The following is a 24,934-nucleotide window of genomic DNA, read 5'->3' on the forward strand; positions in this document are numbered from 1 at the left end:
TCAAACAGAGTGAACGTTGTGGCCTAGAACAGAACAATCGACTGGCCGATACACAAGAGCCTTTTTTTTCTGAAAAAAAGAAAATAGTTAAATCAGACCAGTATGAAAGAGACAAATTCCCACCAATATAATGTATCCTAGTAGGAGCTGGTAGTTGGTAAAAGGGTGTGATATATTGGGACACTTTGCCCATCTCTGTTCTAGTGATCTGAGACCACAGACAGGTACTGAGACCTTACTTTGACATTCGGAAAGCAGAACCTGTCCGTCTGTATCCTCACCATCGTGCAGAAGTTACGGATACAGGTCAATTAATTACTATGCTTAGACTGCAGCCCCATATCAGCCCCATATCAGAAATACCACATGACAGGGCAACTACCAATGGTCATCTGAGAGAGATGGTGTCTGATATGACTTTCACAGTGGACACTGCTCAGTTGCCTCCGTGACGATGAAACATTTTTGAAGGAAGGACTTTTAAATTACTGTATGACCCCATTTTTCCCACTACAAATCAAATATGATAACTAATACACAATGCTACCAACTTCATTGACATTAGGCCCTGTTTTTGTGAATACCTGGGGTCCCAGAAGTGAGACCCAAAGTGATCACTTATAGTAAACCCTAAAGGACTTAAAGGGGTTGGCCTCTTTTCAATAAATATGTTTCATTAGACATTTCACTGCATGTACAGTATGTTTACTTGTGCCTTTGCCTTCTTTGAGAGCTTCTGCTTTTCCCTGTTCTCACCCTGCTGCCCTCTTCTTTTATGTGCAACCTACTCTCTCTCACTGTTCTAGGCTATCCTAAGTGTCACCCTCTGTGTCTCTCTTTTTTTACTTTTATTAAATGGAATAGTTTGCACCAGCACCCAGAGAGTGTTTGAGTGTTGATGAAGTCATCACTCAAGACACTGGTGCATTTTCGGCATAATAATTGATTTGAATATTGTTATAATTAACAGATGGGGAAACAAAATCATGTATATAATAACCACTGTGGGAAAAAGGTAGTAAAATATTTTTGTATATGATAACCTACCACCAAGATCAGGTGTACATCTTTTTCCACTGTCCACAAAGCAACACAAAGCCCCGGGAGCGCACTTACTGTCCGAAGTGCACATGTCAGAAGAGCGTTCAGAAGTTGGGGTGACAGTGGGGCTCGTGGGGCATGACCCATCTCTTTCTGCAAACATACAAAATCATGGATAAATCATTAAAAAAAGAAGAAGAAGAATCTATAATGAATACATATGAATACATATGATACATAATGAATCTATATTATTTCGGCCCTGTTAATATTTTATTAACATAACAATGTAGACCTCTGGCTGTATATCACACACATACACTGACCTCTAGCAGGCGGCTTGCAGAATCTGGCACCATTGTCTGAACAGCATTTTTGGTTTTCGGGGCATCCAGCATCGTTTTTACAGGGAGGAGGCGAAACCTCGTTTGGATTTATTTTTTTATAGAACCTTTCTGGAGGACAGACTCCATCCTTCTCAGTTGCTAAAAAAAATGGTTAAAAAGAAAAATGTACTTGATTGAAAATCACAATTTTCAAAAACTGTTACAAAAGTAAATCGACCCATAACTATTTTTCTGGCGGAGAAAGCACATAAATCTCTCTCTTACCGTCAGTTTTTCTGTTTCCCCCACCCCATTCTGGTTTGGGTGTGTCAGAGAGGGGGAGTGGGGTGGACAGAGGGCGGGCAGGGATCTTGAACTCCCAGAACACCTGATTGGTTATAGCTCTTTCCCCCAAAACATTCATGTAATTTAATTTGTTGTAACACTGCTCCATAATGGTGGAATGTTGGTTATAACATTATTTTATATTAGTGACATATAGAGATTTATGGGTGTTGTTTATATATATTCTTTTAAACATATGGGGGCAGATTTACTTACCCGGTCCAGTCGCGAACCAGCAGTGGTTTCTCCGACGCTGATTCAGGTCTGGCCGTGATTCACTAAGGTCCGTGCGCCGATATCCACTAGGTGTCGCTGCTGCACTGATGTCCGCCGGAGTTCACCTTCTATTTCTTGGTGCAGGTAAGCGCCCATCAAGCGACAATTTTCTTTTGAATACCACGATTGTTCTGAATCTGTTGGGTTTTCCGAAACACCCCCCCCCCCCTGATTTCCGTGGCTGAAGCGCTACAATCCGATCGCGTGCGCCAAAAACCTGGGGCAATTTGGCGCAAATCGGAAAAATTTGGGAAACCCGATGAAAAAAAACGATTCGGGTCCTCAGTAAAAGACCCCCATGGTTTTTATACTATATTTTTTTATGTTTGTTTTATTAGCATTTGTATATTAAAATTCTACTTGATTACTGCCGACTTGTGTCAGCTTCCCTCTATAATTCGCAGCAAACTCTGTTCTCACATAATATCAGGCTCATTCTGAGACCCAGGTGAACAGGTGGATTCACCGGTGGACCCTTGAGATAGGCTGGCCCCGGGTTTGGCATTAATAGTGCGGGACAGGATACCCTGACTTTATACAGATATTCAGCATACAGCATCTCAACCATCCTATATATCCTGTGTTCATACAATCCTGCTTTTTGTATGGAGTAATTATGTAACAGTACATGTACAGTGGTGGGCCCCAAGCTCGGATGTTAATGGTGGGCCGTTGGCATCCCATCCGGCATCATATGATAATGAGGAATCTCTGTTCTTCAGTCTTCTTAAAGTTATATTGTAGTATTCAAAGATAATTCCCACTCCAATAGAGTTGATAGAGTTACACGAACAACCCTGGATATCTGTTTAATCATTTTTTGTGCAGTATTGTCAAAATTAGACTAATTGTGCAACACTACTGTACTCTTAGCTATGTGAACTGAGCAGCTCCACCGCCACTCCCCTCTTTATAAAGTTGTAGCAGGCTTCTGGTTGAATCCTACAGCATCCTACAACTCTGATCATGAGTGTCTGCCTGGGTTTCCTTAGGCCCAGAAGGTGAAATGGCTTAGGTGTCATCCAATCAATAACTTCTAGCAAGTAGAACCTGTAGTCTCTAAATTTCCTTGTTTTATACTGGAACTCTGGGGACCATTACCAGGGCCCAAACCACCTTGAGCATCCTCTGGTTCTTTGTGGTTCATTCCGACCCTGCAGGTTGTTAAACAACTCTCGAGGATAGCCTCCTATCACTGTCTGCAGTTTTAGGTGTGGAAAGATCTAAGCTCTGCTTCACCTTTGTCTATCATTGTGACTCTTCCTATTGAGTCTAGCATTGTGTCTTTAGGTCATGGTCGTAGTGAACATACTCAGTAATATACATTATATATAATATCTATATGATGGCATTAGATCTAGCGTTTAGTCTTTATGACTTACCACCTGATGTTATTCTGAGGGCAACAAGGCAGAGGAAGACCCCGAGGAAGGAGGCCTGAATGGGGCTCATCTTCATCTCTATGATGTAGTAGGTATGGTAGATGTGGTGTATACTGGCAGTGCCAGGCTATTATATAGGCAGTGGTGACCTCTGGGTGGGTGGTGGCCTCCAGAAACAAGGAAATGGCAAATCCTTTACCATTACACATCTCAGTAAAGATTGCAAAATGAGACTTTTAGAAAAATTTGGGTTACCTAACTTTAAGATAACACTAACACCTGATCAACTAAACTAAGTGACACTATTTTATTCCTAAGTAAAGAGCTCTATGAGTTCCAGTTGAAGGAGCTTTTAAAAGTCCTGCCGAAAGTTAATGCCATTCCTTTTGGAGTGGGATGAAGATGCAACACAAAATTTTTACTGCCCTAAATCCATCACAAAGTTACCTAGTAAATCTTCTCAGCTCTGGGTCCTTGAGATCGAACATTTAGCCAACTTTAAGAAATACTGTGTGTTGGCCGGGTTTACCTTAGATGCAGGGTCAGCTCCAGGTCTCCGTAGGCCCCTGGGCGTCAGGGCATCAGTGGGCCCTTTTGCAGTGAACTCATGTGGTGGCATTAAAAACTAAAACAGTCTCCGATTCCTTAAAATATTCCCTAATTTATCATACCAAATAGCCCCCCTCATGGTTATTTTATATACAGCCCCCTTAGGTTATTTTATATACAGCCCCCGTCAGCCCCTTAGGATTCCTTAGATCAAGCCCCCTCACCCCTATGGATTCCTTATGTACAGCCTTATGTGGGCCCCCCATGAGCCCGGCGCCCCGACTCTTGCCCAGGTACACCCAGTGCTGGCGCTGGCCATGCTTGGATGTATGCAATGCCCTTGTACATCGTAAGGACTAAGAAATGTTGAATATTTCACCATCATATCACAATTTCATGAATTATCCCAAAAATTCCCCAAAATAAAGCAGTTAAAGAAGCAATACTATTCCACCACCAACATAATGGGGGTCATTTACTAAGGGCCCGATTCGCGTTTTCCCGACGTGTTACCCGGATATTTCCGATTTGCGCCGATTTCCCTGTATTGCCCCGGGTTTTTGGCGCACGCGATCGGATTTTGCCGCATTGGCGCTGGCATGCACGCGACGGAAAACGAGGGGTCTGGCCGAACGAAAACCCGACGGATTCGGAAAAACCGCCGCATTTAAAAAACCGAAAGTGTTGCGGAGCTTGCACTCACCTTCATCCAGGATAGGCCGGTGTATTCCAGTGCATTCCGATGCTCTTCAGCGCAACAGCGCCACCTGGTGGACGGCGGAGGAACTACCTTGATGAATCCCGTCCGGACCCGAATCCACCGCAGAGAACGCGCACCTGGATCGCGAATGGACCGAGTAAGTAAGGCCTCTTGCACACTAGCGTTGCGTTTCACGTCAGGGTGCAATGCGTGAAAAACTGACGTTTTGGCTGCGTTTTTGTTCCATTTTTCCTTGGAGTAATTTGCGTTTTTTTTGCGTTTTCGGCGCATTTTTGAGGCGCGATTCAATGGGAGACTCGAGCATTTTTCAAAGGGACCATGGTTTGGGATTAAAATGTGTTATTTAATTGAAAAATAATGTCTTCTGATAATTTGCAAACATCTGCGATCTATTCTTCACTGTTCCGCGCGTATATTATCTCCCGACAATTTAGCAGATGTGAAGAACAGTGAAGAATAGAATAAAAACAGTGAACACAGTGAACACAGTGAACACAGGATCATTTAAGATAAAAACACAGTGCAGAACACAGTGCAGAATAGATTACAGATGTTCGGCACATCTGCTTACTTGTCGGGAGATACGCGCGGAACGGCGCGAACAAAATAGCATGTGAAGAACAATATATATGTGTGTGAAGAACACATTGCAGATGTTTAAATACATCTGCAATGTGTTCTTCACACATATATATTGTTCTTCACATGCTATTTTGTTCGCGCCGTTCCGCGCGTATCTCCCGACAAGTAAGCAGATGTGCCGAACATCTGTAATCTATTCTGCACTGTGTTCTGCACTGTGTTTTTATCTTAAATGATCCTGTGTTCACTGTGTTCACTGTGTTCACTGTTTTTATTCTATTCTTCACTGTTCTTCACTGTGTTTTTTTAATTAAATGATCGTTCGCGAGCAGGGGAAATACTGTTATTCTGGTCACCTAGCAACCCTTACGTTTAAAACGCATTGCACTCGCATTGCACTTGCAATGATTGCGAGTGCAATGCGTTCTTGATGCATCTCCATAGACTTGAATGGGGCGTGAAAATTGCGCGTGACTCGCAAAAATAGAGCATGCTGCGATTTTGACGCGCGTGCAAACGAACGCAAGCACGCGCGTCAAAAACAACGCTAATGGAGAAAGACCCATTGAATACAATGGGACAGAGTGCAATGCGAGTTCTGAGCGTCAAATGCACGCGCAGAACTCGCGCGTGAAAAACGCCAGTGGAGAAGGGGCCTCAATCTGCCCCAATGTGTTGTGTTGAATAGCCAAGGCCTTTTCATAAGCACACGTGGTTTTGATTTGCCTAATCACTTCGTCTACTGTTGGACATACAGGATCCTTCCAATGTCTAGTTATTATCAATTTAGTTGACAGCTGGAAGTGTTTGATGTTTTTTGTCGATCTCATGTAAGTTGATCATGAGTAACGCTTGTTGCGGGGATAATGTGGTAGCTTTTTTGTATATTTCACCACTGTCATTGCATCCCATAGTGGTGAAATATAGGGGCAATCCCACAGCACGTGGAGTAAGGTTCTCCTACACCCACATCCACGCCAACACAGCGGAGATGAATTCGGGTAGATGGTACTCAGTCGGGAAGGTGTGAAGTACCATCTCAGTAATGTTTCAATTGCCGTTTCCTGATGTGAGATGCATCTGAACGAAGAGTAGATTGAAGCTCGACAGTCTCTTTCCCATTTGATCTTGGGTGCAATTTTCTCCTGCTTGTCTTCTTCTTGTAGAAGTTTGTAGAAAAAGGAGATTCCTTTGTTTTTGGAAGACCTGTTGTCCAGGTAGTTTAGTAAAGTTTGGCGTGATAGAGCTAGCCTCTTTTAGAATACTACGTATCCTTAGGTATGAATGTGTTTCCGTCCCTGTAAGGCCATATCTTACTGAGAGTTCTTGGAAAGACATGATGCTTTTGTGTCCCCATAGATCTTGAAGGGAGTGTATGCCTTTGTTTGTCCAGCTAGTCAGGTTTAGGTTATGGGCTTTAGAGCCGATATACTCCAGAGGGATTCTGCTGAGAGGGAGGGTGTGGCTGACACTGGGGCAGATTTACTTACCCGGCCCATTCGCGATCCAGCGGCGCGAGATTCGGGTCCGGCCTGGATTTATTAAGGTAGTTCCTCCGCCGTCCACCAGGTGGCGCTGTTGCGCTGAAAAGCATCCGAATGCCCTGAAATTCACTGAGCCGGACCAAGTGAAGATAAGTGCGTCCCAAGCGACACATTACCCGTTTTTAAATGCGGCAGTTTTTCTGAATACGTCGGGTTTTCGTTCGGCCACGCCCCCGATTTCCGTCGCGCGCATGGCAGCGCCGATGCGCCCCAATCCGATCGCGCACCAAAAAACCCGGGCCAATTTAGGAGAAATCGGCGTAAATCGGAAATATTCGGGTAACACGGCGGGAAAACGTGAATCGGGCCCTTAGTAAATGACCCCCACTATCTTTTTTTGTAACAACTCCTGCCACGCTTTATCTGTTGCTTTGATAGTGAGGATCTTGGTATTAGGTGTGTTTAGACCCCATAGACCATTATATAGTCTAAAAGCAAGTGGGTAGTTATTGTTGAGAAATGATTCTTGTTGACACCAATTTCTGGAAGCATCACCCCACCAATAATATGTCTGGTCTAGAAGAACGGCAAAATAATATTTTTCCATGTCAGCGAGGCCCAGTCCTCCTGCTAATTTTTCCCTGGACATAATTTTCCGGGCAATTCTGTTTTTTTTGCCCTGCCATATGAATTTAGCTAATTGTGCATGTACTTTTTGAAAAAAGGATTTTGGGATAGGGATGTTGAGTACTCTAAATATAAAAAGGTAACGGGGCAGAATCATCATTTTGTATGTCGCTATTCTTCCACACCATGAGAGTATATTTTTGGAGTATGCTTCCAATACCTTGTCAATAGTGGTTAGTAGGGGGACGTAGTTATGTTGGAAAAGCTGAGAAGTTGGAAATGTGATGTTTACCCCTAAGTAAGAGATTGTTTTAATTGGGCTAGGATTGGTTGAGGTAGGTTCAGGCCCGGCTCCAGCACCCGGCATACCTGGGCAAGTGCCGGGGCCCAGAGAGCTGCCGGGGGCCCACACACGCTGTGCACATCTTCAATCATTACTTCCTGTCATTGAGCTTTGTCCTGCACTGTTCCTCCCCCACTCAGACAAGACACAGCACAGGCAGAGGCTGCAGAGCTGCCTGTGTGGTGCAGCACATTATGGGTTAAACCCTCCCCCCATCACCTCTTCTGCTGCAGTAAAGCTGAAATAATCGGGAGGAAGAGGTGGAGGAGGAGGAGAAGCCTGAAGACTCCTCTGTGTGATGCCAGGGCTGCTGCAGACACCACAGGGTGTGATGGTATGTGACATGTATGGATGTGTATATAGTGAGTGTATTATATGTGTAATGATGTGTTTGCCTGCATGTGTATCTGTATCTGTCTGCATGTATCTGTCTGTCAGTGTGTGTGTGTTTGCCTCCATCTTTATGCATGTCTCTGTATTTATCTGCATGCACCTGAAGCTGTATGCATGTCTCTGTATCTATCTGCATGTACCTGTAGCTGTATGCATGTCTCTGTATCTATCTGCATGTACATGTAGCTGTATGCATGTCTCTGTAGCTGTCTGCATGTATATATGTCTTGCTGCATGTGTGGATGTGTGAATGATATTAATCATCTCAAATGTACATGAGAAGCAGAGAGGGTTCTGTGTAAGCAGCGATGTGTATTATGTATTATAGGTTCCGCAGCAGCTCAGGTGTGTATTATGAGGTTCCGCAGCAGCTCAGGTGTGTATTATGAGGTTCCGCAGCAGCTCAGTTGTGTATTATGAGGTTCCGCAGTAGTTCTGGTGTGTATTATGAGGTTCCCCAGCAGCTGAGGTGTGTATTATGAGGTTCTGCAGCAGTTGAGGTGTGTATTATGAGGTTCCGCAGAAGCTGAGGTGTGTATTATGAGGTTCCGCAGCAGCTGAGGTGTGTATTATGAGGTTCTGCAGCAGCAGTGATGTGTATTATGAGGTTGTGCAACAGCTGAAGTGTGTATATGAGGTTCTGCTGCAACTGAGGTGTGTATATAAGGTTCTGCTGCAGCTGAGGTGTGTATTATGAGGTTCTGCAGCAGCAGTGATGTATATTATGAGGTTGTGCAGCAGCTGAAGTGTGTATATGAGGTTCTGCTGCAACTGAGGTGTGTATATAAGGTTCTGCTGCAGCTGAGGTGTGTATTATGAGGTTCTGCAGCAGCTGAGTTGAAGTTTCAGTTTTATTACTTGGCAGAGTGGAGGGGCACACTTTTTTAGGTTCGCCCTGTTGGTTAAATGACCTCAAAACTGCCCTGACCGTGACACGGCTGTTTTGGATAATAAACTGGGGAATATTTCAGGGAACAAGAGACTGTTTTTTAGTTTTTGAATTTTTAATGCTGGCACGTGAGTTCACTGCAAAGGGGCCCCCTGAGGCTCTTTCGCCCATGGGCCTACTGATACCTGGAGCCGGCCCTGGGTAGGTTAAAGGGAAGGGCCTGGGATTTTGTCTTGTTAATTTTATAGAAAGAGACTCTTCCGAATTCTTCTAGAGCTTGTACGGTATTGGGTAACGAAATGGAAGGGTCAGTTTTAGCTAAGATAATATCGTCTGCGAATAGTGAGATTACATTATCTAGTTGTCCCATTTTTATCCCCTTTATCTCCTGGTTTTGCCTTATATATTCCGCCAAGGGTTCAAAGGTTAAAATAAAAAGTAAAGGTGAGAAGGGGCATCCCTGACGAGTTCCATTTGATAACTTGAAGGAAGAGGAAAGTATTCCATTTGTGAAAACTTGGGCTATGGGATTTGAATAGATTGCTTTTATTGCATTATATATATTACCCTTACTACCAAACTTGTCCAATACAACAAAGCGTAGTCCCAGTTTACTCTGTCGAACGCCCTTTCGGCGTCGACAGTAAGTAATAGGGCTTGTGTTTTGTTAATTTCGCAGTGCTGAAGGGCATTGATTATCCTCCTTGTATTGTCAGGTACTTGTCTGCCGTGTGTGAATCCGGCCTGGTCGGGATGGATCAAGGATGGGATGATAGGTTTTAATCTGTTAGATATCATTTTGGCATATATTTTGATATCATGGTTTAATAATGAAATCGGTCTGTAATTGGTTGTCTTGTCGGGGGATTTCCCTTCTTTGGGGATGGTAACAATCAGGGCCGATAACATTTCGCTAGGGAATTCTCCTTTGTCTAAAGCGAGTCCAAACAGGTTCGTTAATTGGGGAAGTAAGGAGGGGGCAAATTTTTTATAATATTCTCCTGGACGGCCATCCGGGCCAGGTGTTTTAGCCGAGGGAAATGATTTTATTGTTTTTAGTATCTCTTCTGGTGTAAAGGGTTTGTTTAGAGACTTAAAGTTGTTCTGCTGATATGTTTGGTAGGGAGATTTTTTGGAGGAAGTTGGAGATGGTTTCTTTAGTGGGAATGGGATTGGTGGGATCTTCTTTTAGATTGTATAAATTCTTATAGTATGCCGCAAAAGCTTCGGAAATACCTCTTGGAGACATTGGGGGTCATTTACTAAGGGCCCGATTCGCGGTTTCCCGACGTGTTACCCGAATATTTCCTATTTTGCACCGATTGTACCTGAATTGCCCCGGGATTTTGGCGCACGCGATCGGATTGGGATCGGCGCCGGCATGCGCGCGACGGAAATTGGGGGGCGTGGCCGAACGAAAACCCGACGTATTCGGAAAACCCGCCGCATTTAAAAACCGAAAATGTGTCGCTTGGGAAGCGCTTACCTTCACTTGGTCCAGCTCGGTGTATTCCGGCGCGTTGAGATGCTTTTCAGCGCAGCAGCGCCACCTGGTGGACGGCGGAGGAACTACCTTCATAAATCCTGGCCGGACCCGAATCCAGCGCAGAGAACGCACCGCTGGATCGCGAATGGGCCGGGTAAGTAAATCTGCCCCATTATTGTTTCCCTAGTATGGGGATGGGATATTAACGGGATTTTGGATTTTAGGGCTCTTTTTTAAGTTTTTTGGCTAACACTGCTCCAGCTTTTTGGTCTTGTGAGTAGAACTTTATTTTCATTCTTTTTAGGGAGTGTGAATACGTGTTGAGGTATAAATTACGCAGGTGATCTCTAGCTGCTAATAACTCCTTGTAGGTTCCATAAAGGTAAGTTCTTTTGTGTTGGGCTTCTAAGGTTGCTATTTTTTTACAGGTATTATTGATCTCTTTGTTTCTTTCTATGTTTGCTTTGATGCCTATTTTAATTAGTTCAGTTCTTATGAATCTCTTATGGGTAATCGGAAGAATACAATACTGCTATTGGCAGACAAAGATACCCATATCCGGACAAAAAATATATTATTAACACATAATAAAACTTAGCGTTTATTAGTCTCAGGATTAAGAGAATATATTGTTTAGTAGCGTTGCTACCAAGTGCTCAAAAGGAAGATGTGTTAAAAACACAGTAGGGTAGGCTCATTGAGTCATAAATGGAGCGTTCATGAGTTGTAGGTCAAACTCTTATGAACGGCAAATAGAGTATGAACAATGACTGGGATATCAGTGTTGTAGTGCTCAAAGAACAGATATCCCTGCTATATTGGCAGTATATTTATATCTCTGTGAGAGCTCCTACTGAGGTATGGTAGTAAGTGTGTATCTGCTGCCAGACACTACAGTACTACATGTTTATACCATCAGAGTATCTTGGAGGAGTATTATTAGATTGCAAAGTATGACTATAGTTGTTAGTCCTCTAGAGATAGATATTGGTTGGTCATATGTTGAGACCTGAGCTCTACACTGTAGAAAGACGATACTGATTAAGTGTCTAGATAGAATGCTACACTGTCCCTGATAGGTCACTATTCGTAGTTGTTAATGTATAAACTAGCTCAGAGCCTAACCTAGCTGCTAGTTAAAAAGTTGCACTTTAGCCCCCCGACATGTTTCACCAGCAAGCTGGCTTCATCAGGGGTAGGGCTGGCCAGCAAGCTGATGAAGCCAGCTTGCTGGTGAAACATGTCGAACAGTACGTCGAACTTTGAGGCAGATGGGCTACAGCAGCAGAAGACCACACCAGGTGCCACTCCTTTCAGCTAAGAACAGGAAACTGAGGCTTCAATTTGCACAAGCTCATCGAAATTGGACAGTAGAAGATTGGAAAAACGTTGCCTGGTCTGATGAGTCTCGATTTCTGCTGCGACATTCGGATGGTAGGGTCAGAATTTGGCGTCAACAACATGAAAGCATGGATCCATCCTGCCTTGTATCAACGGTTCAGGCTGGTGGTGGTGGTGTCATGGTGTGGGGAATATTTTCTTGGCACTCTTTGGGCCCCTTGTTACCAATTGAGCATCGTTGCAACGCCAAAGCCAACCTGAGTATTGTTGCTGACCATGTCCATCCCTTTATGAGCACAATGTACCCTGTAACATCTGATGGCTACTTTCAGCAGGATAATGCGCCATGTCATAAAGCTGGAATCATCTCAGACTGGTTTCTTGAACATGACAATGAGGTCACTGTACTCAAATGGCCTCCACAGTCACCAGATCTCAATCCAATAGAGCATCTTTGGGATGTGGTGGAACGGGAGATTCGCATCATGGATGTGCAGCCGACAAATCTGCGGCAACTGTGTGATGCCATCATGTCAATATGGACCAAAATCTCTGAGGAATGCTTCCAGCACCTTGTTGAATCTATGCCACGAAGAATTGAGGCAGTTCTGAAGGCAAAAGGGGGTCCAACCCGTTACTAGCATGGTGTACCTAATAATGTGGCCGGTGAGTGTATATATATATATTATATACATGTGTAATAGGTATATGCTGCATCTATGTGAGTATATATTATATGGGTGTGTATTAGGAATGTGCTGTATGTAATATATGTATGTGAGTGTATATTATATAAGTGTGTAATAGGTATAAGCTACATCTATGCAAGTACATATTATATTTGTGTGTAATAGGTATGTGCTGTATACAAGGCAGCTTCCGTATTGGAGGGTACCCCTGACTAATTAAGGAAGGTGCCCTGGGAACGAAGGCTGTGGCTATTTTTGGGGAATAAGAGTTTATATTGGCCGTTCCTACCTTAATGCTAAGGGTGAGGGAGGCGGGCTTATTTTGGGGTACCATCCTTCCCCCTCTGCTACCTCACCCTGTTCCCCCCGCCTAGTTTACGTGGGGTATTATAAGCCCCTGTTTCCTACCTCTTGGCAGAGTCGGCATCGAAGCGGCCCACCCTCCCTCCCTCCCTGTGTTATATTTATTGTTGTTTATGTGAATTTACAATGTTTTCTTGTTTATCTCTTAAGTCGCATCTGGCGGAAAGGGAGAAATGTGTTGGAAAGGCTCGGCTGGCTGACTTGCCAGCTGGGAGTGCAGCTGGCATACAGTGGCCGAGCTCAAGGACAACAATTAAAATTTCAAGTGTCTTAAGCCTTTGGCTTTGTTGTATGGAGATAATAAAGCTGCAACCTTTTTACACCCAGCAAGAGTTGTAATCTGTTTTATTCATAAGTTGGTTGGTAAGGGGTTTACTGCGGCATTAAGGTGCCAATGCGTTTACTTAAAGATACGGGTAGTTCATGCCTTCAGTCTTTCTAGTGAAAAAAAAAAAATACTCGGTCTGCTGAAATGAGAGAAGCTGACAAACTTAGCTGCAGGTATAATCTTTATATTGTAGGAGACCCCAACCTCAGTTATGCTAATATTTGTGGATTAAAAGCAGCCTCAGAAAGCAGGACATGGCTCTGCAGCCTGCACAGTACAGCACATGTAATGCACATGCTACAGCGAGCCTAGACACAGAGCTGCTATCACAATGTGGGGGGGAGGCACTAATGGGGGTATTATACTATGTAGGAAGGAATTACTCAAAAAAGAGAGATCGCGCTCCCATAGAGTAGTAAGAGGAGTCAAATCAGGTGGACTATCCCACAGGTGTCCCGGGTCCCAATTGGTGGGGAATTACCTGAGATAGGCTAGATCAGTGATGGCAAACCTTTTAGAGATCGAGTGCCCAAAATGAGACCCAAAAACCACTCGCTTTTCCCAAAGTGCCAACACGGCAATTTAGACAGTAACAAACTTATTGCTACCAGAATCTTTGAGCTCCAATCCCACCCTGTCCACACCTCCTCACTCTTTGAAAAGGACCAAGCAGCACAGGATGGGTCACTTTAAAATAGCAGGGCCCTACTTGGAGTGCCTGAGACTGCAGGAAGATACCATGTCTGGCAAACTCTGTGCCTGGGAGACAGCCCGTGTGCCCACAGAGATGCCTCCGAGTGCCATCTCTGGCACCAGGGCCATAGGTTCGCCACCACTGGGCTAGATGGTACGCCTATAGTGGTGATGGCTGCACACTGTCCTGTAACCTGGATAGTACTGTCCAGTAGGGGTTCATGAGATTCAGAAAACAAAAATCGGACTCCGATGAGCCACTTCCACATAATAATATATGAATAAATTATTCTGATTTTTTTTCTTCTGAATCTCATGAATCACAACTGAATAGAACACAGTATAGTAATTCTTTCATGAAAACATGGAAATCTCAAGGGCTGTAGACTGGGGAATTAAAAGTGGTAGTGAAATAACTATTTACACAGCTATTATTACACCTGGGTAGCAACCTTGGGATTAGCCCAAAGCCAAACTGGTCAGGAGGTAAAAAAAGGTCCAAAACACAATGGGGGAGGGAGGTGGCGTTTTTTTTAACTCCAGTCTTAAAATCCTCCCTGCTGTCGGCCCTTTGCCTATATTCACTAAATGTGGAGGACAAGGCGTTCATGCCCCAGTACGCCCTCCGTGAGCCCTGCACCCCGCCTGTTCTCTGAGGTGTGGGATATAGAAAGCCAAAAATTGGCATGCAGGGGGAAGATTCATGTGCCTTCTCTGCCCCCCCCCCCCCATTGTTCTTATATACACAGCATTTTTTCTTTTTCTATTGTGTCCTCACTTATATATGGTGCTTATTAGAGATGAGCGAGTATACTCGTCCGAGCTTGATGCTCATTCGAGTATTAGAGTACTTGGAACGGCTCATTGCTCGGACAAGTATTTCCCCTGCTCGAGATCGAGCATTTAATTAAGAAAAGGCAGTGAAGAACAGTGAAGAATACAATTAAAACAGTGAACACTGGATCATTTAAGTGATGAATAGTGAAAAATACAGTGAAGAACAGATTGCAGATGTTCAGAACATCTGCTCACTTAGCCGAAGACACGAGCGCCAACGCTGGATCAGGCATGCAGGAGCGGAGGCTGAAGTGGAGCGGGGCTGGAGCGGGCATGGAGGATTGGAGCGGGCATGGAGGAGTGGGCATCGCGGAGCGGAGCTGGAGCAGGCATGGAGGATCGGAGTGTGCATGGAGGAGCCGAGCGGGGCTGGAGCAGACATGGAGGATCGGAGCGGGCATGGAGGATCGGAGTAGGGCTGGAGCAGACATGGAGGATCGGAGCGGGCATGGAGGATCGGAGCGGGGCTGGAGCAGGCATCACGGAGCGGGGGTGAAGTGGACATCACGGAGCAGGGCTAGAGCGGGCATCAAGGAGCGGGGCTGGAGTGGGCATCACAGAGCGGGGCTGGAGCGGGCATCACGAAGCGGGGCTGGAGCGGGCATCACGGAGTGGGGCTGAAGCGGGCATCACGGAGCAGGGCAGGAGCGGGCATTACGGAGCAGGGCTGGAGAGGGCATCACGGAGCATCGGGGCTGGAGCGGTCATCACGGAGCATCGGGGCTGGAGCGGGAATCACGGAGCATCGGGGCTGGAGCGGGCATCACGGAGCATTGGGGCTGGAGCGGGCATCACGGAGCATTGGAGCTGGAGTGGGCATCACGGAGCATCGGGGCTGGAGCGGGCATCACGGAGCATCGGGGCTGGAGCGGGCATCACGGAGCATTGGGGCTGGAGTGGGCATCACGGAGCATCGGGGCTGGAGCGGGCATCACGGAGCATCGGGGCTGGAGCGGGCATCACGGAGCATCGGAGCGGGGCTGGAGCGGGCATGGAGGATCAGAGCGGGGCTGGAGCGGGCATGGAGGATCGGATCGGGGCTGGAGCGGGCATGGAGGATCAGAGCGGGGCTGGAGCGGGCATGGAGGAGTGGAGCGGGGGCTGAAGCGGAGGCTGGAGCGGAGCGGGGCTGGAGCAGGACCAACAGCACAGAAAGAACACAGTGAAGAACAGATTGCAGATGTTCCAAACATCTGCTAACTTATCGGAAGACACGCGGGCCAAGGGTGTTCTTCACAATAGTATGTGAAGAACAATGTGCGAAGAACACATTGCAGATGTATGGAAACATCTGCAATGTGTTCTTCACTGTGTTCTTTCAATCTGTTCTTTCAGTGAAAAATGCTCGAGTCTCCCATTGACTTCAATGGGGCTCGTTATTCGAGACGAGCACTCGAGCTTCGGGAAAAGTTTGTCTTGAATAATGAGCACTCGAGCATTTTAGTGCTCGCTCATCTTTATTGCTTATCCATTTAATAAAATACAGTGAGTGTCCACTCTTCTATTATATACTGTACTCACTTATATATTATATGCACGACGCTTTATTTTTGTTATATCTAGTGTAAGAAACATGTGCTTCTTGTGTAATACACCATTATAAGAGACCCCATTCATATGTCGCAATAACCTACAACCCTATTACATATGACAGTCCAGAGTCTTTCAGAGTCTTACATTCTCCTGTTGTCCAATAGAATGTTTCATTTTGGTCTCCATCAGGCAGGAAATCATTATAAGTTGGGACTCTGTCTTAATTTTGGGTGATGCCTAACGTGGTCCTATGTATTATCTCTGAATCACACGCTGTAAGGTGGGTCGGTCTTCTATAAAAATCCATAAGGGCAGCAGATTATACGGTGCACCACACGCTCCACATTTCTATGTCTCTATAGTTTCATCCTGATGTCATACACCCCTCCCCCAACCCGGAGGAATCTGGATATTTAATAAGGTTTGTATATAAAGAGTTGAGCAAAAACTTTTATAGATGTTATAAAGTATTTTATTTGTGCAAGAAAGTTGTGATTTTATGCACAGTGATAGAGAAGGGCAGATGGGATTCTTCTCTGGAGGCCTTGGCTTGTACTTTGGAGTTGCTTCGGAAATCCAGGTCTAGATCACACATGAAGGAGAGGAGAAGAGCAGGAATCTTAAGTGTGACTTGTCTAGATGGAAATTTCCCTGGATTCTTTCTTCAACACCATGTAGATCCATGTGGCCTTTTGTCTGTCTATCCATGGCCAGTAGATGAAGGAGCAGCCGCATCCTTCTGTGGGCCCATGAATGTTTGGTGAATCAGCGGGATAGCCGCTTCTTTAAGTCTGCACATGGCCAGTAGATGAAGGAGCAAGCCGCATCCTTCAATTGGTCCATGGCCGGTATGTGGGGATTATCCCCTTCGTTGTGTCTGCTATGGCCAGTAGTTGAAAGAGCATCTGCATCCTTCTCCTGGTCCATAACCTGCAGGTGAGGATGGAACCCCATCACAGTGTCTGCACATGGCCGGTAGCAGAAGGAGCAGATGCTGCCTTCTTTCGGTCCATGGCCGGTAGGTAAAGGAGGGAATTGAACCCTTCCATTGTGTCTGCCATGGCTGTTGGATGAAGGTGCTGATGCAACCTTCTGTCAGTCCATGACCGTCAGGTGAAGGAGGGTATTGAACCCTTTCTTGTGTCTGCCATGGCTGTTGGATGAAGGTGCTGATGCAACCTTCTGTCAGTCCAGGACCGTTAGGTGAAGAAGGGGAGAGAACCCTTTCTTGTGTCTATCATGGCTGCAAGTGAAGGAACAGCAGATTCCTCCAGTCGTTCCATGACCGACGGTTGAAGTAGTAGACGCTTCTTTCTATGAGTCCATATTTGGTAGATGAAGTAGCATCCACTTTCTTCTTTAAGCCCATATCAGGTAAGTGAAGTAGCCGTAGCTTCCTTCTGTCACAATCTGTAGGTAAAGTCATTGCCACCATGTTCATAGATGAGCTGTGTAGATGGTTACATAGCAAGTATGGTTAAAAGAAGTTCTTCAGTTTTAACCTAATAATGGCTTGCTATGTCGATCCAGAGGAAGGCGAAAAAAACCTCTGCGGACATTTGGTTGGCATGTCCTCACATGAGAGGAAAAAATTCCTTCCTGACCCCATATATGGCGATCGGAATATTTCCCTGGAATATTGGTGCTCAAATCTATGTGAATGTTATGTGGTGGAAGTCTGGTCTTATTGACTTTCTTCTTTAAATCCATATCCGGTAAGTGAAGTAGCCGTAGCTGCTTTCTGTCACAATCGGTAGGTAAAGTCATTGCCACCATGATCATAGATGAGCTGTGTAGATGGTTACATAGCAAGTATGGTTAAAAGAAGTTCTTCAGTTTTAACCTAATAATGACTTGCTATGTCGATCCAGAGGAAGGCGAAAAAAACCTCTGAGGACATTTGGTTGGCATGTCCTCACATGAGAGGAAAAAATTCCTTCCTGACCCCATATATGGCGATCGGAATATATCCCTGGAATATTGGTGCTCGAATCTATGTGAATGTTACAGTATATGGTGGCAGACTGGTCACAATCAGTTGAAAAGTCACAATCGGTAGAGAAGCCATAAATTAGATTCTTCCTGGATGTTACTGGAGCGGGCTGGATTTTATCAGCCATTTACTCCTGTAAAAACACAAAACAAATAATATCTAAGTATCTTCTTCTTCTTATCTGTATAATTGTGTATATGGTGGAGGTAATAATAATGGTTTGAATGTTTAAAAACATGTGTCTATATGTAACTGATAACAGACTTTGAATGCGTCTGATACTTACAAAGTCCCATTGGAATGGTGGGCGGCCGTTGCCGGACTCCACGTCGTCCCAGTCAATTGTGTTAAAGAACGGGTGGGATCTGGTGGACGATGTCATTGCTATACGGTCACATGGAGATTTGCACAATAGCTGGAAAATTAGAGAAATAATTAGATATAATATAAAGTATGATTTCTATATAATACACCCACTGTTATCCTTCTTCATCTTACTACTCACCCCTTGGATGAAATCGATGGCATCAGGGCATGTTCCCGGGAGAAAATCAGGGACATCTTCCTGCAGTGACCAGTAGTAATCCTCCAGTGAGCCTTGGCCGTAGAATGGTTCATCTCCTACGCTCATCATATAGAGGATGACGCCAAATGCAAATGAGTCCACAAGATGATTATACGGCTCCCCATCCAGCACCTGTAAGACATCAGTCGAGAGATAAGGCAGGGTCTACACGCACAGCCCTAAGAGGATCGGTCTGTGATAGAAAATGGCTTAGTAGTTATATGATGTTCCTTACCTCTGGGGCTATATATCCAGTGCTGCCTGCAACGCCTGTGGTGGTGTCTTCCCTAAACACATTTATTGCCGAGATGCCGAAGTCAGCAATTTTAATGTGTCCGATGTCATCAAGGAGAATATTTTCAGGCTTCAGGTCACTGCGGAAAGAAAGAATTTATAAAAATGAACATCACCCATAATGTAAGTAATATAAGGAATCATAGAGGATAGATTTATGTCTGACTTACCGGTGTATGACGCCGTGGTCATGAAGATATCGGAGTCCGCAGAACATCTCTGCCGCGAAGGGTCTGTGGAGAAGAAAGTAGATGATAGATCAGTGACATTGTCTACTCATGTCTTTGTAGTCCTTCCTGGGCCCCATTCTCTAGGACCACAAAGACCAGATTTTTTAGGATGTTTTTTTAACAATTTAACTGCAATATAAGAAATGTACCTTGTTGTCTGCATGTCAAAGGGCATCCATTCCATCATCAGGCCGAACAGGTCTCCTCCGGCCATATAGTCCATCGCTATGATGTATTTGTTGGTCGTCTCCATAGATCCCCGCAAAGATGTCAGGAAGCGACATTCAGCTCCAATTCTAAGGACTTCCAGTTCTGTGGAGATGGTGTCCTTCATTTTACTCTTGGACATGATCTTTACGGCCAGCAGTTCATCAGTGATGGGATCTGATGCCAGGACAACCTGAAGGAGAATGATAACAGATCAGATTGAGAATTATAAGGAAAAATACTTGATTTTTGATAAAGATGTGTGCGATGAATAAAAGTAGATTCATGTTTTGGCCACTTACCTTTCCATATGCCCCCTTTCCAAGGTCTTTCTGAAACTCAAGATTGTTAACATCGAAAGGTCTTATGCTGTTAACAAGTTGTGTTGGGGTTTGGGCACGGGCACTGGCAAGGTCTTCCGCTGGGATGGCCGCTATGTCAGAGTCTGGCTGAACGCTTCCATCTGCTGAGATAAAATATGATTCCTTATGATTACACAAGTCACCTTCAATTTATTTTTATATAAGAAGCTGAAAATCTATTCTTACATATAGGCTTCTTATAGTGAAACTACATTAATAATAACTTTAACCCCTTCCCGACATTTGACGTAATAGTACTGCTTGGCGGTAGGTGCGCTCCCGCATTTTGAAGTACTATTACGAATCCTGATCGGAGCCGGCGCCAGAAGCTGTGCGTGTCAGCTGTATATTATAGCTGACAACCGCCTCTTACACCAGCGATCGGAGATTCAACCGCTTGCGGGTGTTAACCCATTACATGCCACGGTCACACTTGAGCGCGGCGTGCAAGGGGCATTTCGGGTAAATCGGATGCCCCCCTCGACGCTTACCAGGGGGGCTCTGATCCTCCGGTCGCAGCCCCGGGGTCTACCAGTGCCCCGTGGCTGCGCGATCCATCTCCCAGAGCTGGGTCCTGCCTCCTAGCTGTAACAGGACCTGGCTGTAACACATAACATACAGTACATACATAAATACATTTGTATTACACTGTATTAGGTGAAGAAGAGCTTGAACAAGCTATCAGAGCATCGCTTGTTCAAGCCAACCTGTTAGAAAGTTGGCAAGTTTTTCTAATAACAAGAATTAATTAAATAAAGTAAAAGTCCCCTAAACACAAACATTCCCTATACACTAAAGTAAAAAACCCTCAAAATTACCAAAAAACCCCACATATTTGGTATAGCCGCATCCGTAACAAACTGTACAATAACTCAGAAACCTTATTGGACTCGGTGAACGCCGTAAAAACGAAACCCGAAAAACTCATCAAAAATGTGCATTTTTCATAAAATCCCTACACAATAATGTTCCAAACAGTAATCAAAAATAGTTATGTTTGCTAAAATGGCACCACTGAAAAGGACAACTCGTAAAAGATTAGCCCTAAACCAGCTCTGTCAACCCAAAAATATAAAGTTATATCTCCAAAAAGATGGCGATACGAAAACAAATGAGATTTTCTTTATATTAGTTTTTTTCCAGTAAAAATATATAAAAACTATATAAATTAGGTATCACCGTAATCGTAATGATCTATAGAATAAGGATAATATAGTGTTTTTACTGTACAAGAAAGAAAAAATACTGAAGCAGCACTCCGTAAATGTGTATTTATTCCACCTTCATGATGCGACGTTTCGTCTATTCAATCAAGACATTCTCAAGCATAGTGAGGTATCTGCCTGGCGCCTTAAATGGCTGTCAGGTAATTACCTCCACATGTGTGTACAAAGTTAACAACGTGAAAACATTACAATAGAATATATTAGTAATAGTACATGTGTCTCCATACCAATACAATACAAAGTACTGATAGTGGTACATCAATAAAGTGCATAATATAAAGTGAAAAGAGGTTAAGAGGTAACACACTCTCCACATGGTAGTCATGGTTACCAGTAACGCTTCGCATATGCTCCCAGACCGATCGCTCAAGCCTGGAGCAAAGTGCTTAAGTGCAATAAAGTGCAAAACAAATAAAGTAAAGAGAGTCTGGGGTATACAGAGGATATACATATCTATTAAGTTCTTTAACTATTTAAAATACATCGATTATGCGGCTTACAGGCTTCTCAGTCCGTGTCAATCCCCAATCGGGGGAAGTAAGACCGCGCATGCGTGAAGAGAGTTTGTATGTAGATGATAATCATCCTGTGTGCAGGAAGAGATACCACCGTGTAAATCCATGCAGCTTGGGACAACTAGGTGACCGGGGACGACCGTGTTTTTACTGTACGGTGTACAACCCCCAAAAAGATACAAAAAGAAAGGAAAACCAAAATTGACGATTTTCTTTTCCTCTGTACATTCAAGAGTTAATAAAATCTCATCAGTAAATTACAGACAATGCATAATCTGCTCTGAATGGCGCAGCTTCCCTTCGATGCCCTGGCGTGTGCCCATACAGCAGGTTACCACCACATATGGGGGATTGTTATACTCAGGAGAAATTGGGAATCAAATTTTGTGGAGCGTTTTGGTATTTTATCCATTGAGAATTTGTACATTTTATGAAAAAAACATTCATTTAGCCAAAAATAATGTAATTTCGAAATTGCATCCGATTTTGTTTTAACCCCTGTAAAACAATTAAAGGGTTAACAAACTTCAAAGTTGTTTTACATACATTGAGGGGTGTAGTTTCTATAATGGGGTAATTTATGGGGTTTTACTTTTATTTTGGCCTCTTAAAGTGACTTGAAACCTGAGCTGGTCCCTCAATAGCAGGATTTTGCGTTTTTTATGCAAATGTGAGTGAAAAATCGCACCTAAAGTTCAAAGCCCCATTACCTCCTACAAAAATGAGAGGATGTGTAACAAATCATGTCCACATAAAGTAGACATTCGGTAAATGTTAGTTATTAGGTTTTTTTGCTGTTATGACTATGTACGGAAAAAGTAGAACATATTGAATTTCGAAAATCGCGAATTTTTCCACATTTTCAACAAAATCTGATTTTCATGAGGAAAAAATTTCAAAATCACTTGGATATGTTAAAACGTTTCGAAGTTATAACCACTTATAGCAACACAGGGCAGATTTTTAAAAATGGTCCGTGTCAGGAAGGTGAAAAGTGGCTTCAGCATTAAGGGGTTAAAACAAAACCTTGTTGCCCCTAGCAACTAGGATAAAAATCAGACCTAAGATTCCATTTTAGAATTTAGAACTCTCTGGAATAATGGAATCTGATTTGTGAGTGGTTGCTATTGGAAACAAGGGCATTTTTAATAGATCTCTAGAATTTAATAAAGGCCTAATACATAATATAAAACAAACTACCCCCCTCTGTCCCCAAGTTTTATAGTACACGGCGGTCCCCTACTTAAGAAACCTGACTTACAGACGACCCCTAGTTACAAACGGACCTCTGGATGTTGGTAATTTATTGTACTTTAGTCCTAGACTACAATAAACAGCTATAACAGTTATCACAGGTGTCTGTAATGAAGATTTATTGTTAATCCTGGTTCTTATGACAACCCAACATTTTTAAAATCCAATAGTCATACAGACCCCAAAAAATTTTGCCTTGAGCTACAATTATAAAGTATACAGTTCCGACTTGCATACAAATTCAACTTAAGAACAAACCTGCAGAACCCATCATGTACGTAACCCGGGAACTGCCTGTACTAAGTGATTTCCATCTTACCTGGTTCCAAGGATCCATTGGGTGCAGAGACAATCTCTGAACCTTTCTTGCTCTCTTTGAAGGACATGTTGATGGCTGGTGACCCGGATCTTCTTAACGCTCCATTTCCATTAATTATGGCTTTGGCATAGACGAGACCTCTCAATCCTTGGACAACCCAATCTCTGTTGTTCCTGATTCTCCTCTTGGCTGCCTCTCTCTGTAGGTTTGGAGTCTCTTGACTGTGGGATCTGGTGAAAGAGACATGTTGTGGTGTGACTTGGAGAACCTCTTCCATCTCAAACTCTGAGCTGATATTTCGGAGTTTCTTGAGGATTGAGTATTTGTTCCTCCTCCTTGATGCAGGGACCAATTCTCCAAGTTTTTTCATGCTGTTGAGAATGGCCCTGTTAAGGTCTTCATTGGCAGAGTGAGATTCCATCAGGTTCTCCATTTTCCTTTTCTGTGTAAGGATTTCATGTCTCTTGGTCTTTCGGGTCTTCTCCAGATCCAGTCTTTTGTATGCCATGTTTGAATCATCAATGTCCACATCAGTTGGTGGACAGTCCATTACCCATAAGTTGAATAATGGTTCCTGCTCTTCATCAATTCCTCTCCTCTGTAATAGAACCCGATCTCTTTGGGCTCTTCTCCGTATTTCGGTTTTTGCTGCAGAATGCATCGTGATTACCTCACCCTTGGGAGTCTGTAAGGTAATGGTTTGCTTCAAGGGGTGACAGTGGGATATAGGAGGCTGTGATGTCATCAAATCATCTATGACATCACATATTTATTTTGAGATGATCGGAGCAAAGGTTCCATGCCATGGGTTACCATGACAGAGCATGAAGTCATCATATTGGTGTTCTAGAATATTCAGTACACTTGTTACTATGGTGTATAGATGACGATTGATTGATACACCATGGGCCATAATTTTCATGGCTTGTACGCCTGCAAAAATGCATACAACCCAGGATTAAGTAGCAATTCTCGGTGCAGATCCAGGAATTTCGACTTCTCAACCCATTCGCCAGTTGGGTGGGGAAGGGCAGTGCCGTCATGCAGTTGAACATTGTGGGCTGCTGGGATTTATCAGGATGCTCCTAAAAATGATTATTCCACAGACGTTGTGTGTCATTACAGCCGCCCCTATATGGATTGGCAGTAAATATCCTACGATCATCAAAACTTTATTCTTTAAATAATTTAGGGTAGGAAGAGGCTAATAATTAAATTGGAATTTTTTGCACTGAATATCTTTGGATAATATATTTCCACAATTTTACAATATTTAATGGTATGAGATGATTCTACAATTATTAGAGCTATTGTAAGGCACATTACTGCCCACTAGGTTACCTCTTACCATTCACATGTAGTCTTGATGTAAGACAAAGTTTCAGACAAATAATCCAGTGCAGGTCCAGCGCTATTTTATTATTTGTGATTTCTAGGTGTAGGTTGTTTCTAGGTGTCTCGGATTCGGTATACTTTTCAGTTTTAACCCCTCACCGACATGTGACGTTATAGTACGTCACATGCCAGGTCCCGATGCATGGAGAGGGGTCACGCGCCGAGCCCTCTCCATAGCCGGTAAGTCTTTGCTGCATATTGCAGCAAAGGCTTACCGTAACACCCATGATCGGCGCCGGCGGTTTCAAAAAGATGGCGGCGCATCTTCGGATTAACCCTTTCATTACAATGTGCTATCAGCACATTGTAATGAATGAGGAGTAAAATCCACATATACTGCCATACT

At 43.9% G+C, this 24,934-nt stretch overlaps 1 protein-coding gene across 1 annotated transcript; it reads right to left on the reverse strand.

Annotated features, from left to right (window-relative positions):
- LOC140065225 (RAC serine/threonine-protein kinase-like) lies at window positions 1-24,020 on the reverse strand. The gene is made up of 9 exons (XM_072112827.1): window positions 23,194-24,020; window positions 19,820-19,983; window positions 19,460-19,710; window positions 19,251-19,313; window positions 19,022-19,160; window positions 18,727-18,918; window positions 18,508-18,636; window positions 1,117-1,194; window positions 1-69 (listed from the first exon to the last, which is right to left on the reverse strand). The coding sequence occupies exons 1-9, from the start codon at window positions 23,936-23,938 to the stop codon at window positions 1-3; spliced, it is 1,830 nt and encodes a 609-aa protein (XP_071968928.1). The 5' UTR covers window positions 23,939-24,020.
- Between the last annotated feature and the right edge of the window lie 914 nt (window positions 24,021-24,934).

This window comes from Engystomops pustulosus, chromosome 6 (genome assembly GCF_040894005.1).
Source record: "Engystomops pustulosus chromosome 6, aEngPut4.maternal, whole genome shotgun sequence".
NCBI classification, from domain to species: domain Eukaryota; kingdom Metazoa; phylum Chordata; class Amphibia; order Anura; family Leptodactylidae; genus Engystomops; species Engystomops pustulosus.

Excerpts from the sequence above, each read along its gene's own strand:
- LOC140065225 (XM_072112827.1), bottom strand. The coding sequence starts at position 23,938 with ATGACATCACAGCCTCCTATATCCCACTGTCACCCCTTGAAGCAAACC. Across the intron at positions 19,984-23,193 it reads CAATGGATCCTTGGAACCAG|CAGATGGAAGCGTTCAGCCA; the intron begins GTAAGATGGAAA and ends ATTTTATCTCAG. Across the intron at positions 70-1,116 it reads TGACATGTGCACTTCGGACA|AAAAAAAAGGCTCTTGTGTA; the intron begins GTAAGTGCGCTC and ends TCTTTTTTTCAG.